The 16,530-nt window shown below is 37.6% G+C and overlaps 1 protein-coding gene across 6 annotated transcripts in view; it reads right to left on the minus strand.

Moving 5' to 3' along the window:
- Positions 1-16,530, minus strand: part of camta1b (calmodulin binding transcription activator 1b) — a 268,279-nt gene that overhangs the window by 33,538 nt on the left and 218,211 nt on the right. For all 6 annotated transcript variants that reach the window (XM_084100190.1, XM_084100192.1, XM_084100191.1 and 3 more), the window contains one exon: positions 13,169-13,240. In XM_084100190.1, the coding sequence (XP_083956316.1) occupies positions 13,169-13,240 (72 nt within the window). The remainder of the gene's footprint in view (positions 1-13,168; positions 13,241-16,530) is intronic.

The raw sequence follows: 16,530 nt of genomic DNA on the forward strand, positions 1-16,530 counted from the left end.
TCATTAATGTAAAATATATTTTAAATAAAGTTCCCAAGAGTCTCAGAGAGCACAGAGAAAAACTGATGCATGATGGACTCAAACAAAGTGAAAAAATTAATAAATCTATCTTTGCATGCGAGGTCGGATATAATGAAAAGGCTGAAAAGCAAACATCAATCATTGTGTGTGATTTGAGTGTGTGTGGCTAAAATGTCCATTTATAACTATGCTTGTGTACATCAATGAAACACATTAAGAGATAAAGGGGAAAGAAAGAGTTATAAATCTTTTGAGAATATTTGAACAATGAGCATTTTTGTCAAAATATCAAATATTTTTTGAAAGCACCTTTAGAACAAGATAAATCTACATGAGTGTGTACAATATGAAAGCTTGCTTTCAAAGAATATATATGATTTAAGCTTTTTTGGGGGTCTTTTGCCACTTGTTGATGCTTAAAATCTACTGTTTTTACTTGAAGACATGATTATGTTTTGAAATATACATGGTGTGACCTCTGTTTGACCTTCTGTTTTACTCTACTGGGGAAAATATCCGATTTCAACTCGTTTCTTCCCATTTGTGTTTGTGTTCCACTAGACTGAAAGCGTGTTAATGAAGGAGAAGAAACCGAGGAACGATGAGAAGCTGCACACGGACACCGGGGGAATGCTTGAGAAACAAAAATGCTTACCGGACTTAAAGAGAGGCTTGGTTGCGTGACAGCGCTTTAATTGCTTCATTACCGTAATTAATTTGCTCTCTTTTCAATTAGCAGCTGGGCCTTTGTGATATTTTTCAGCTGTTATTTTCTCTCCTCTTTTCTTTCATTTGCTCTCTCTTTCTCTCTGATCTCGTGGGATAGACCTGAAGTTGCACCCCTCCGAAGTGAAAGTCCAGAGAAGCTTCTAGAGCAGTGACTGTTCAGTGATGTATCGCTCTCATCCTCCAACACATCTGCCTCCCTCTCTCTCTCTCTCTCTCTCTCTCTCTTTTATTGAGTTTTATTGGCATAACCAGAAATGAATCTGTGCCTGCACATAAAACTCCACAGTTTTTCACAGAATTTCCGTGCCTATCAAATCATACAATTCCACACATCGCTCACACCTTGCATGTTTATTTATTGGTAAACGTGATTTCACAATGTTCCTAGATTAAAGCGGCGCTATGCAGTTTTGGCAATTTCTTCGCTGTTTTCTCGTGGGTTTCTCTATAGAGCTCCCCCTACAGCTTCGGAATAGATATTTGACAACGCTGTTGTCAAAACTCGTTGGCATGCACCTACGTTGGCATGCACCCCCCCCCCCCATCTTCTCCCTCTGGTCATGTGCATTTATTTTCAAAGAAGCCGCCACCATTCATCCCGAACAGCTTCGGAGTCATTGGAATGGTTATATGACTTTTTTCGGGTTGAATGGTGGCCGTCTCGCTTTCCCCTAGCGCCTGTGAGCGAAAAAACCACCCTTGCACTTTGGGCCGGCGGGAAGTATCGCGTGATATCAGGTCTCGCTATGTAACAAATTGCTTTACGGCACTGCACACATACATTTATATGCTAGTCTTCTGTGTATCATACATACCTCAGTGGACATGGCTCTGTGCGTTCGCCGGCTTCTTTGAAAACAAATGCACATGACCAGAGGGAGAAGATGGGGGGGGGGGGGGGGGAGAGTCGTGACAACACACAGTGTTGTCAAATATCTATTCCGAAGCTGTAGGGGGAGCTCTATAGAGAAACCCACGAGCAAAAAGCGAAAACAGCGAAGAAATTGCCAAAACTGCATAGCGCCGCTTTAAGATAAATTAAGCTAAAAAAACCCTGCATAGTTCCCCTTTAACATCTTTGTTGATCCTAAAACAACATTCTGTCCTTCGGATGAGACATTAAACCGAGGTCCTGACTCTCTGTGGTCATTAAAATTCCCATGGCACTTCTCGTAAAGAGTAAGGGCCAAATTCCCTCCATTGGCCCTTACCAATCACGGTCTCCTAATAACCCCATCCACTGAATTGTCTCTATCACTCTCTCTCTCTCCTCTCCACCTATAGCTGGTGTGTGTGAGCGCACTGGTGCCGTTGTACTGTGGCTGCCGTCGCATCATCCAAGTGGATTCACACTGGTGGTGGACGACGAGAGAAACCTGATATGATTGTAAAGCTGTTTGGGTGTACAGTAGTACATATGAAAGCGCTATATAAACGCCTCATTCATTCCAATCAACCAATCAGATAAGAGGGACAAGTTTACAGTTTATGTCTAGTTTAGGTTTACAACCAAGTGCTTCTACATCAGTATATTCACCAATCATGAATAACCAAGTTATGGTTAAAGATATGACTATGTTTTTGGACAGGAATGTTGTTCCAGGATCAACAAAATATGTTGATCCAGGAACATGTTTTAGTTGGCTAAATCACGGAGACCCTATTTATTTGTTTTTTCCTTATTATAATCACATTTTTCACATTTTCAAGTTCAATAAACAGATAAAATAAATGTTTATTTGCTAATTTGATAATGCTTTCAGATCCCAGTTAGACTCTATTATTTGTTTTACAATATTTAGCATATTTAAATCCACTACACACAATTCCAAAGATTTTCACCCATTCAAAATATATGAGCCTACCAATAACATTACATGCATTATTATTCCCAAGCTAAGCTGCCAACAATACATCAGCATTAAATAAATTAATTTGACAAAATAAATAAACTAAAGTAAAAATTTTAAAATGTATATAATTTCTATTTATATTACTATGACATTTAACTGATTATTTCTATAAAAAATATACAATTATATAATATAATTTATGAATATAATTAAATTGTGTAATATATATAATTGTAATTATATACAATATATAATTGTAAAATATTAATAACAAATAATTTATATAAAATATATATAATATTTCTTTATATAATTATATAATATATAACATATTATACATTTATTTTTGTTCTGTCAAATCGATTAATCACATCTAACATCTAAAAGTGTGTTTATATAGTATATGTGTATGTGTGTGTGTGTGTGTGTGTGTGTATTTATATTTATATCATATATCAAACACACACACGCACGCGTGCACACACACACACACACACACACACACTATATAAACACAAACTTTTAGGTTAGATGCGATTAATCGTTTTGACAGGCCTAATTTATTTAGATAATATTTCACTATTTTAATTAAAATTCTGGTATAATTTCTGGTATTATCTTTACTTCAAAAAGAAATACTGGCTAAAAGAATAAAAATATGCTAAAATGTGAATGAGAGTTACAAGGTCGAAATAAAATAACTCCGGAACAAAACCACGAGCAGACAAATCCTGTTTCTCCCGGTCTGGTCCGTGACGCCGGGCGAGTCGTTGTGCTCCTGATACTGTTCTGCAGCTTTCACGGTTACTCACACCACCGAAATCTGGATATATCGCTTTCCTTTTGTTGAAGAACTTTTCAGCTTTTATTTAGCTTGCAAGCGATATCTAGTGTCCGCGTGTCTTCCCGTTTGCTGGGCTGGAGAGGGTGTGTGTGTGTGTGTGTCAGAGGCGAACAGCTTGTAATCAGCTCCAGAACGCTTCGGCTCCAGCGCTACCTTAAGGCCTTTCAGGAAGGATGTATTATTTAATGGGCTGTGAGCTCTTGCTCCTTGACTTTTGCTGTTCTTTCTCTGTCAGTCTGTCTCTCTAACACACACACACACATGTTCTCAGAAACCACTACTTCCAGGCGAAACCTGCCGGGCTTTGAAACACTGAACCCACCTTGAGGTTTTTGTTCGAACAAAGCCATAATGGCTGTTCCTGTCTGAGAGGTCAAGGGGAAAACAGCACTAATGGCTCACTGGCTCCACAACACGCCACATTTGTCTCAGGACCTCTTGTGAGTGGAGGTCACAATCATCTCCTGAGGATCTGTGGATTTCAACAAATGCATGTGTGTGCGTGTGTTTTCACGGCTCTCAGGTTGGCGGGCACAGGAAGTCTCGGTTCTCCTTAAGGACTTGACAGAAAGGCTTGGATATGTCACGTAGTGTTCAGACGGAGGGCTTAAGAGTGTGCTAAAGTCATGGCTTTCACTTTTCAAGTTAGTCTTTTTGGGAAAGAACAGTGCTGAACTTCAAAAGGAAACGAATAATGCCTAAAGTTTGGGAGGGTTTAAGTGTCATTGTCCACTGGGAACTTTTGTTATAAAATACTTATTTTGAAGCATGTTCGACTCCTACTTTGATAAAAAAATGTTCGGAAATACAATTTTCTTTCTTGTATTTTCTATTGAAGCAGGACAGGACACATTCAAGTGCTTGAAACAGCCAATTTCCTTTAGTTAACTTGCAACTTCTAGTCATTTGCAGGTTGTATCAGTTTGTCAGACGTTGTCACTCTACAGAGACTCTGCAAAAATTAGCATACTGTACGTCCCCTGCAAACAAGATGAGTCATCAGTATTTTCCCATTTTCCCAAAAGGGACAGACAGTAAAGTGTAGACCACAAACATTTATTAAAGTCCCCCTGTGGTGAAAATCAAGTTTTTAATGTTGTTTACATGTCTACGTGGTGTTTTTATTTAATATGCTTTAAGACAAACCATGTGCAAATTCATAAGTCGACACCATTGCTGAGTATTTTCTCCTTAAAAATGCAGTGAAACAACACCCAGGTGTTTCTTACGTCACAAACTACTCTTTAACCAATCACGTGAACTTGTGGGAAGGCTTTAGCATATCATTACTATTCTCTGAAGCAGGGGAGTCTCAAGAGATATCCCAGTATATTTTTCTATTGATAATATGAAGAATCATGTACATTTAGCAATATAGCGGGTTAATTATGTATATGATGTATATTATGATGTTATGATGCCTTTCTATGCCTTGTTATGAAGCGTTTCTAAGGATGCTGATTTTAAGAAGGCAGATGTCTGGCTCTGAGATGGCGAACGGGAACATGGTTTGTGTAACATTAGCAACACATTATTAGCTGTTTGATAATGTAGTCAAGCCAAAGGCTAAGCATATTAATTACTGTAATGTGACTTGTATAATTCTGAATCAGTTTCTGGTTCAAACATACACGGCTGAATTAAACCAGTATTTCCACTTGCCAGTGTGCAGCGTTTATACAGTAAAGTTGAGCGAGTGGATCTCTGAGCTGGTGTGAGTGAGTGGAGGCGGGGCTAATTTGCATATTCATGGTTCTGTGTATACTAAATGAAGCAAGGGTGTAGAGTTACATTCAAGCTATTTTAAGGCATGAATACTTTTTTTTTTTTTTACAGGAATAAACATTTATGTCATTTTGGTGATCAAAGATGAGTTTTAAAATGAGATAAAATGATTGACTACAGGGGGACTTTAAGAAAGTAAACTGGGTCCATATTGATTTCCTCTTTTACACAGAGGTGGACAGTAACGAAGTACATTTACTTGAGTACTGTACTTAAGTACACTTTTTGAGTATCTATACTTTACTTGATAATTATTTTTTCTGGAAACTTGTCATTTGAACATTTGACAAATATCGTACTTTTTACTCCACTACATTTCTGTCAAAGTCCTTGAGTAGAAAGTAGTTATGTTAGTCAGGGCATGATTTTTCATCTCTAAACGTGATTGGATTTTTGCAGGTGACATACAGCCTATTTGTTAAAGCAGTTTTGCTGTTGGCCAGTTGTACAGTTATGGTTGTGTAGCTGGGTTTACACATAGATGTGTACTTCTTTTGTTGGGGTGGTAGGAGTTTTAAATTAAAAAAATTATGATGATTATGGCTGTCTTTTTTTGTCAATTCAGTTGTTTAATTTCTATAGGTTTTATAACATTCTAAAAGCTCTTAAAGGAGAAGTTCACTTTCAAAAAAACTTTTGCTGATAATTTACTCACCCCCATGTCATCCAAGATGTCCATGTCTTTCTTTCTTCAGTCGCAAAGAAATTAAGGTTTTTGATGAAAACATTCCAGGATTTCCCCCCATGTAATGGATTCTATTGGGACCCAAACGGTAGAAGGTCCAAATGACAGTTTAAGTGCAGCTTCAAAGGGCTTTAAACGATACCAGACGATGAATAAGGGTCTTATCTAGCGAAACGATCGGTCATTTCCAAAATAAATAAAAAAGTTTAAGTTTTATAAGCACAAATGTTCGCCTTGCTCTGTTCTGTGATGCGCGTTCGTGACGTCACGTAATACGCAATTACGTTGAAAAGGTCACGCTTGAAAAATGTCTGTCCTGAAGAAAATGTTCTTTTTGGCTTTTTAATATTAAAACACCCAGGATACGCACACGAAATGGGCATTTTAAACGATAAACTGACACAAATACATTTGAAAATGTGTATATGGTCCTCCTTCCGCACATTTGTAAACACGTCAAGCGTGACCTTTTCAACGTAATTGCGTATTACGTGACGTCTTCAACGCGCATCACAGAACAGAGCAAGGCGAGCGTTTGTGCTTATAAAACTTAAACTTTTTTATTTATTTTGGAAATGACCGATCGTTTCGCTAGATAAGACCCTTATTCATCGTCTGGTATCGTTTAAAGCCCTTTGAAGCTGCACTTAAACTGTCATTTGGACCTTCTACCGTTTGGGTCCCAATAGAATCCATTACATGGGGGGAAATCCTGGAATGTTTTCATCAAAAACCTTAATTTCTTTGCGACTGAAGAAAGAAAGACATGGACATCTTGGATGACATGGGGGTGAGTAAATTATCAGCAAAAGTTTTTTTGAAAGTGAACTTCTCCTTTAATTCCACAGATACTACAAACTGGTCAGTGTATTCACTTGCTTCAGAGGCATAAGGTCCTGTAAGTATTACATACAACAATGCAACATTAATAAACAATGAATTGACATTTGATACTTAAAAACGAGTACGTCTGTACTTTTACATTTGACCAGTAGTATCTGTACTTTCACTCAAGTAAGGAAGTTGTGTACTTCTGCTTTTACAAAGGTGCTGTAACTATGAAGATGTGTGCTCTGAATGAAGCATTGTGTGTGTGTGTAAGTGTGTGTGTGTTTGCAGTGGAGCTGAAGGTGAACGTTAACGCTGTATTAAGTGCAGTTGTGCAGTGTGTCCAGCCGAGACTTCACAACGCTCCCTAATGCCCGGCGGAAAGAGCAAATGGCTTCGCTTTACTCAGCATGAAATGGAAGTGAATGGACGGGTCAACTGCAATACAAGAATGTGGTCACAATTTCAACAGGCTGTCAAAAGACATGAAATCAAAAAAAGGTGGTTAAAAAGAAAGAGAGAGTAAGAAGAATGTGGAACCTTCTGCATTTCCTCACAATATGTGATTTGCATTTTTCAGCCCTTAATGCTCCATAAAGATGTTAAAAACATTCTCACTTATAAATATTCAGATGACACGCATGGTAAACAGCAATCATGTCACGCGCCATACAGGGTTTCAGACGCCTCTGCAGACCGCCGGCAAAATGCATGGCTGAATGAATAAATAAAAGGCTCTTTTGGGGGCGTCTGTAGCCTCCGGTACTGAGAGACGAAGCGTAACTAGTCTAGTCTAAGTGACCAGCTCTGACAAAGTATTTTAACGTATTTACATTACATATTTAATTTTTATATATTTTAACAAGGAAAAATACTTAAAAAAAATAAATAATCATTCATAATGTGATTTTAACATCAATTTTTTTTTCTATTTGTGCTTTTTTTTATTTTATTATACTGTATATTTAAACTTTTTAACAAAAAAAAAATATTATGTATTTAAATATATTTTAAACAACAGAAAAAAAATCTTTCTTTTTCTGCTTTTTTATTTCATTATTTATTTTAACATAGTTGACAACAGAAAAAAAATATTTTTCAATTTCATTATTCATTAAAAAATATATTTTAAAACAGAATATTGTTCTGCTTTTTATTATTTTGACATTTTAAACAACGGGGAAAAATATAATTTAAGTAAGAAAGTAAGTAACCGCAACAACATGTCAACTTATTCTACTAAGCCAAACCCTAACAGTCGAGTCTACTATAGTATATTAAAAAAGTTGACATGTAGTTGCAAAGTTATTTATAGTTAGTATAATGTCTAAAGTAAACCATTGAAATAAAGTGTAACCTAATTGGGGTCCTGTGGGCTTCTCAAGTTTCTAAAACTTTAAGTGACGAATGTGAGCAAAGTATAAAGCCTGACCTTGACAGGTGTGATTGACAGTCACAAATGGTGTGTGTGTGTGTGTGTGTGTGTGTGTGTTTAATCTATCTGAGAGCTGGTATGGTCTTGTGCACGCTGTGACGGCTAGCAATCGCTGCTGTGTAACCTTGTGAGTCAGTTTGCTCTGCTGGAGAATAAATCAATGAGCATCTCTGAGCGCTAACACACTCCTGCCTCACAGGCTCCTCCGCTTCCTCTTTACATGTGCAGAACAGCACCACACTTCCTGTGTGTGTTTCAAACACGTTTACACACATCAGTTGACTGCTAACTGCTAACACAACCAACATCTTTATCATCATCATATCAAAGGGCTAATATAAATATTTTATGACTGGTTTTGAAATGTATATTTTGACAAAACTTTAATATACACAGACCAGAGAAGCACGGGATCCTCCTAAATTATACACTACCTTTTAAAAGTTTGTGGTCAGGACGATTTTTAAGAAATTAATATTTTGAATCAGCAAGGATGCGTTAAATTGATCAAAAGTAACAGTAAAGACATTTTTTATGTTACAAAACATGTCTGTTTCATGTAAATGCTGTTCTTTTGAACTTTCTATTCACAAAAATATTAATCAGCACAGCTTTTTAAACATTGATAATAATGAGAAATATTTCTTGAACAGCAAATCAGCATATTCGAATGATTTCTGGTGGATCATGTGACACTGAAGATGCTGAAAATTCAGCTTTGATCACAGGAATCAATAACATTTTTAATATATATATATATATAAATTGTCATAATATTCCACAATATAATTGTTTTACTTTATTTCTGATCAAATAAATGCAGCATTGGTGTGTATAAGAGATTCTTTCAAAAACATTAAAAAAACTTACCCAAACTTTTGACCGGTAATGCCAATCATAACATAACACAAAATGTCATTTACATAGGCTATATAAACATCCCCAATTCTGCTCTTTTGCCATGGCAACAGTGGCTTCTTTCTGATTGGTGGAGCTCCTCACACCTCTTCACTATTTAATATGATTGTTAGAAGTCTACAGAAGTTTAGACCATCGCTTGACAATCTCAGAGCTCACAGTAGGTCTGCGCTGAAGCCTTTATACATTATCATAAAAAATAAATTTCTCTATGGAGTAAATGAATGGGATTTTTACCTCAGAATCCCACTGTTGCGCTTTATTTGTATGCAGACACCATCCTGCGATATAACATTAATATGTAGCAAACGCTGCTTCATAAATCAAACGCTGCTGATGATAATCTGCTTGTGATTGGGCAGGTGTGCCAGTGTAAAGATGAAAGTTTTAAGTGTTGTGAATGTGTATGGGTAGGTTTACTCTCTCTCTCTCTCTCTGTGTAATGTGGGTGGACTCGCTCTCTCTGTAATCAATCATTCTTACCTGCCCAGCTGAGCTCAAGCCTCTGTAACTGTGAGAAATCCGACAGCTTAGATTCGCTTTATCACCGCTGCGTTCTCTCGCTCTTCTCACATGATTTCTTTCTCTTTTCTCCTTTTTTTTCTTTTATGGTTTAGCATTATGTTTTCATCCCTCAATGACCTCCATTCAGACTAGCACGCGCACACACACACACACACACACACACACACACACACACACACACACACACACACACACACGCTTTGGGTTTTAAGGGGACTTAATGATTTTTATGCTGTACAAACTGTATATTCTATCTCCTAAATAAACATTCTGCATTTTTTAGATAAAAAACACATAATTTAGTTTGATTTATATGATGTTTTCCTCATGGCGACCAATAATGTCCAAGGACAAGGTGCAATCTTCTGAAGTTCATCAACATCAACCTTTTAAAAACCTTTTTCTGATATTTTCTCATGGTATGTAATATGTATATATATATATATATATATATATATATATATATATATATATATAAATAATGATAAATAAATATACTTTTTTTTTAATATAACATCCGAAACTGATCCTAGCACACCCTCTGACTTCCTTTTGATATAACTTATGCTATTGAAATGTAAATTATACATTCCTGATATAATACATAGTATTAAAACAGTTTAGTATATGTACTTTAAGATCTCTCAACCTTTTGTTGTAACTTTTGAAATCTCTCCTTTTGAAATGATATGAGATGCTGCAGATGTGAGTGATTTTCAGCGGTCCGTTGGACATCAGTTATGTTCGCCAAATTAATGCAAGTTTGCATTTTAAAAATAGAGTTTTACTGCATTTCTTTTCTCGTGCGAGTGTGTTTCACATGCAGTGAATTATTGCCCGTCAGCTTTGATTGATGGAGTTTGTATGCGGTGTTAATTTTGCTTCTTTGCGTCTCTCGTAGCAGGAAAGACTGTGGAGAGACACAATAAGATCAGTGTTTTCTGTCCTGTGTGTCTCTCACTGTCAGAGAAGAATTAACCACTGTAAGTCTATGAGGATAACAAGAGTGCTGTTTCATTCCTGAATAAATCAGTTTTATAACTAGCTGGTTGAGGGAGTGATTCAAATCACTCATATTGTCAGCCGCTGCGTCCCAAATCGAACAGTTGTATGTACAGTAGTATGCGGAAAACAGTAAGCCAACAGAGTAGTATGTCAATACACATTTAGGGCCCTATTTTAACGATCTGAAACGCAAGTATCAAACGCGAAACGCAAGTAACTTTGTGGGCGGATATTATACCGGTGGGATAAATGACTCTTGCGCCCGACGCAAATCTAAAATGGGTTGGTCTGAAGTCGCTTCATTACTCATAGGTGTGGTTTGGGCGTAACGTGAAATAAACCAATCAGAGCGTCATCTCACATTCCCTTTAAAAGCAGGCGCGCTTGTTCCATGGCGGATGGCTATTATAACGGCGGATTTGCCAGGAGCGGTTCACAGCTGAGAAGACCGACGTTCTCGTCAGGGCCGTAAAACACAGAGAAGTGACATTGTATGGGGATGGGAGAAACCCACCCAAATTAGTTGTGCACACGCTACATTATGGCCAAGCATGCACCCTTAAAATAGCATCTGAATAACGCACCACTGACTTTAGACTAGGTTTGTCCTGGTCTGTGGCGGAATTGTTTTCTGAAACTGCAAAATAGCACCAGGGAACGTTTGCGCCGGAACACGCCTCCTCTTTTTGCTGAACCACCCCCGGAACGCAAGTTCATTCCCTAATTTACCGACAAGTGTCTGTCAATGGAAGTCCGGTGCAAAATAGGAATGATACATGAGGCAGTATACAAAGTCAATTGCGCTGGGTGCAAGATAGGGCCCATAGCATTAGAAAAACAGTAGGCAAAAAAATACTCAGATGACATACTAATTCTGGCGAGATTCTGGAGTGTGCATTCGATGAACACTTTACTATCCCATGAGGCCACGGGAGAGGATTAATGAACGGCAGTGAAGTGACGAAACTGATGCTGGTAGGTCACGTGACAGTAACAACATGGTGAATGTAGTACACCCGAATTTCATTCATAATACCTATATTCATACTATATAGTACCTACTCAGACAATATGCGAATTCGGATGTACTGAGCCACTTGTTTTGCTACTAAATGAATCAGTGTTTTTGAATGAATAGGCTGAGGGAATGACTCAAATGATTCAAAGTCAGTCACTTGTTTTATTAGTTAATGAATCACTGTTTTTGAACAAATCGGTTGAAGGAAGGATTCAGGTAATACACTCAAAGACAGTCATTTGTTTCACTCAATAAATCAGTCATTTTGAATGAATCTGGTGAGCAAATGATTCAAATGATTCACTCAGAAAGACAGTTTGTCGCCACTATTGGTGTAATAGTGTAATCTGCAGAAAGAGCCACTGAAAAATCCCCACCATTAACAGTCTGTCTTTCCACAAACAGTGAGAAGTCCCAGTGCTGCCGGACTGTTATCAGCACTATTGGAACGACTAAATGAAGGCTAAAAGCAAACTTTCTGCATTTTTAAAATAATAATAATAATAATAATAATCAACTTTATATATGAATCGTTTCTCCCTTAAAGTCCCCAAAGTGTGGTTTTGTCAGATTTAGCTCACTTCTGGAGGCAACTGTGTCCCCAACGTATAAATCCACACACTTGCTTTTCTATCATGGTGGGGATTTTCCATTGATTGTTTTTATACTGCACTAATAATATGTTCTTTCCCCTGCTCCTAAAGCTGACCCTTTGCATTTTTATATTTCCATGAAGACATAATTTAGTATGTTTATTAGGTCGTTTCCTCATGGGCGCAGTTTACTGCTCCACACAGTGTAGATGATTTCAGGTTTTACTATCCTTGAGGGGACATTTGATCTCAACAATGTAGGCAAACCCTAACTCACACACATACTCATGCTCAAACTCACACACATACACACCTCATATACATGCTACGGGCTGCACGACTACTCACTTTAGCAGTGAACTAGAGGTGTAGTGTGCGAGTCACCGTTTACCCATGTAAATGACCCGGCGTGCAGCATCAGCGGTCGGCTGAGACTGATTCCCGAACCGCTCAGATGATGTTGCTGGGAAATGAAAGCTTGCACATCTCAGCTGATGCTGCTTGCGGTGCAAAAACCCTCACGTCCCGCTCGCTTATGGTTTCTGTCAGTCTCCAGACAACACTTGGGTAGTTTCACGGGTCTCCGAGCGGTTCACATCGATTTAGGCTTGTATGTGAACACCCTAAATGAACTGTGTAGTTCACTTATAAAGTGCCAAATATAGAACAAGGACATCTGCTCTGTGATGTGACAACAGGCCCAAAGCATCATCTACTGGTAGAACTGATCTACTAGTCTGTAAGACGACCTCTGGCTGCTAATATACTTCCATAAATGTGTTTATGACTCTCAAATACTGCCATTGCTGTCAGACTGTTCATGCATTTAACAGAGATGGAGAGCTCAAGACGACAGAATTACAAGGTACAGGATGGTGATGAAAGTTGCTTTCGGTTGTGTATTTAGTGTTGAAGAGCTGAACTCTTACCTGCAGGAGCCAGTAACAGCGGCGGTGGAACGTGGGAATGATGGAGGAGTGGACATAGCAGCCATACAGACACTGAAATAAAACACAGAGCACAGTGTCAGTTAAGCACTGAGAATAAACACACACACATCAGAAAAACAGCACTCTTATCACACTTGTAGTTCGGTTCGCTTAGGTTTGTTTGGTCCGGACAAAAACATTTAGTCCTGGCCCGCTTAGCGTTCACATTGGCATTTTAACACCGAACCTAAAGATATAGGGATATGTTCACAACCTGATTGGTTGGTATTTATTACGTATATTTCGCGACGGAACTTAAAAACAATGCTGTGTTCTGGGCTTAATGCGCTCGTTGTGTGTGCGTAGCCTACATATGATGATATTCTGACCAGCTGAGAACTCGTGGAGAGCTTATAAAATGTGTAAAGGAGTCAAAACAGCAGCAGGAATCCCTCTGTCACACACACAAAGGAAGATCTGCTGCGAGGAGACGTGGTTCTGACGCCTGTACTGAACTGTGATGGGCAACATAGCAACTATGATGAGAAAAAACAGGAATTCTTGAGCATTCTGTCATTTTTAGGGTCTCATCTTGTGACTTCATCCCATTTTTGGTTTGTTTACATGTCTTTGGTCCGTGTTGAGTTCATATTTCACTCAAACCGCACCAGAGTTTGCTTTGAAGCAGACAGAGACTCATATTTACATGCGTTTAGTGTGCACTAAGGTTCGGATGGCAGCGTTCAAACTTATTCTAATGAACCGGCGCTAACAGAGCAATCGCACAAGGGTTCGTCTTAATCCAACCAAACATGCCAAGAGTGAACACACTCTAAAAATAAAGGTTCAATGGTTCCATGAAGAACCTTAACATCCATGGAACCTTTTCATTCCACAAAAGGCTCTTTATAGTGGAAAAAAGTTATTTTGTTTTTATTAAAATGTTGTTCAGACTAAGGACAAAATGGTTTACTGAACTGTTTACTGAAAGGTTCTTTGGGGAGCCCAAAATGTTTTTCTATATTGCAAAAACCCCCTTTTAGAGTGTGAGGTTAATAAACACAAACCATCAGCACAATAACTCTATGAACCCGAGTGCATATCACAGCTCTGTACTGACACAAATCTGAACAATGAGGAGAATAAAGGTTATTAATCATAGCATTATTCACACACAGTCATATATACACCCGCTTTTTGTTCCCTTATTCTATAATATAAAAACGACACAATCCTTCCTTGTATGATTCTGTTTATAACCAGATAAAAATATCCAGTGGGACGTGATCTTCAGACACTCAGTGTGTGTGTGTGTGTAACTCGTGTCCTTCACATCGGGTCAATAACAGGAGGACTGTAAGTCTATTTACAGCACTGGATTACGAGACCTGTCTCAGATCTTATTGTACATTTGGCTGGCTGAATTTTACAGGAATGAAGCTCATATCAGCGTATCATTCCCACACACACACACACACACACACACACACACACACACACACACACACACACACACACACTAAAAACGGTGTTAGGGAAGCTACAAGCTACTCATAATTTGAAGTAGTAAAATTTACAGTCAAGCCATTTTTTATGTGACAAACTGCTGTAGCAAAGAGTAGCTATAGCGAATGAGGGATAATACAGTATCCTGATGAATGTATAGCAATCAGAGGATATTTACATAAAATTTGGCATTTTCTAACACAACATAAGTATCTAAATTAAGGTGACAGCATTTTTTGACATTAAATAAAACACTAATTTTCATTACTGAAATAAAAGAAAGAATTCAGAAACAGTTGAAAAAAAGATTTTTGTTGCATAAAAAAATAATATACATATATATATATATTTTTTTTTTTGGCAACAAAGAACAAATTTTGCAAGAATAAAACACAATATTCTAAGAGGGTTACAATACATGAAATTATTGTATACGCAAACTAAATCGTATTATAATCTAAATACACTTTTATACACTATAAAAAATATTTTTTTGAAGTTGTAAATAAAATATTTTTTGAAGAACATTTTACAAGAAAACACTATTTCAGTCTTTCTGCTTAATTTGTTGCTTGCCATTTCTTTGTAAAAATTGCTTAAATCCTACACCCATTTTTTTTTGCACACTTTGAGAATTACATCACTTCCTGTTTCCATGCTGTCTGTAGCCTGTGCCAGATTCTGTACCAACAAAAGTACATGAATAAATACACACTGCAGATGCACCAGTTTCAGTATAACAAAAATCAGCTGAACAAACCTTTATTGATCGTTCTTTTATTTTATTCTAACCAGTTAGCTTGTGCAAAAGAGACTATCTGAACGTTTAGTTTAGGTTACTTCCCAACACTAATTATGATGCACGTTGCAAATCTAGTACAGTGAAAGTGTGTCGTCATCGGCGGCGCGGAGGTGTTTGGTTTCAGAGGGAGTTGTGCCGAGGTGTTTGGTAACAGTGAGATTAGGAGATGACAGCGTCAGAGGGCATTATTTGCCGTCTGTGGCCCAGACAGATGCCAGAGGCCCACACGCTGAGCAATTAAAGCCTAATTACATTCACACGATTAGATCAGCGCCACCGTCGTGTCTGAGACACGCTCCCACGCACAGTAACGTGCTCACACACACACACACACACAAACACACACAAACACAGGCGCCAAGGTGCCTTTCAGATGGGTATATCGCTGCTGAATTGGATGCCAATATCTGAATATCTCCTACAGGGGAAACATGAGTCTTTGCCTCATTCTGCCGCACATGCTTTTCTCGGGACACTGATATGTTGTCATGGGATCAGACAATGAACCCTGGGGAGAGGCTTGCTGCTTTTTCAAATGGTGACAAACACACATACACACTTATTTTAGTATCAATGAGATACTATAATCATTTTTATTAATACACTTTTTAATTTGTTTTTTATTAATTACATTTTTCCTTGGCAAGTGGCTGAAGTAAAACAAGTTTAGTTTTATTAAGTTAATGTTTTTTTTTTTTTTTTTTTTTTTTTTTAATGTTTTTATGGTTTTAGTTTTATTTGACTATATAATAACCCTGGCTCTACACGGCATTTTAATCTCCTAAGCCGATTTTTAGGAGATGAACTTTTAATAATTATGAATCTCAAACCTCTATAAAAACGTTAAAATATCATACTGACATTTTCAGTGATGCTGTATGTCAAGGACACAATGAGGTCGCATTAAAACTGAAATGGACTCTCACACCAAGCTCATTTTGATGTATACTATCTAGACAAACTACATCACAAATCTCCCTCTCCAGACCATTTATTGAATCTAAGCTTAAAAAAAATCATGCATCATGAAATAAAACTTGACTAACATAAGTGG

This window comes from Abramis brama (assembly GCF_963993115.1).
Source record: "Abramis brama genome assembly, chromosome: 23".
NCBI classification, from domain to species: Eukaryota; Metazoa; Chordata; class Actinopteri; order Cypriniformes; family Leuciscidae; genus Abramis; species Abramis brama.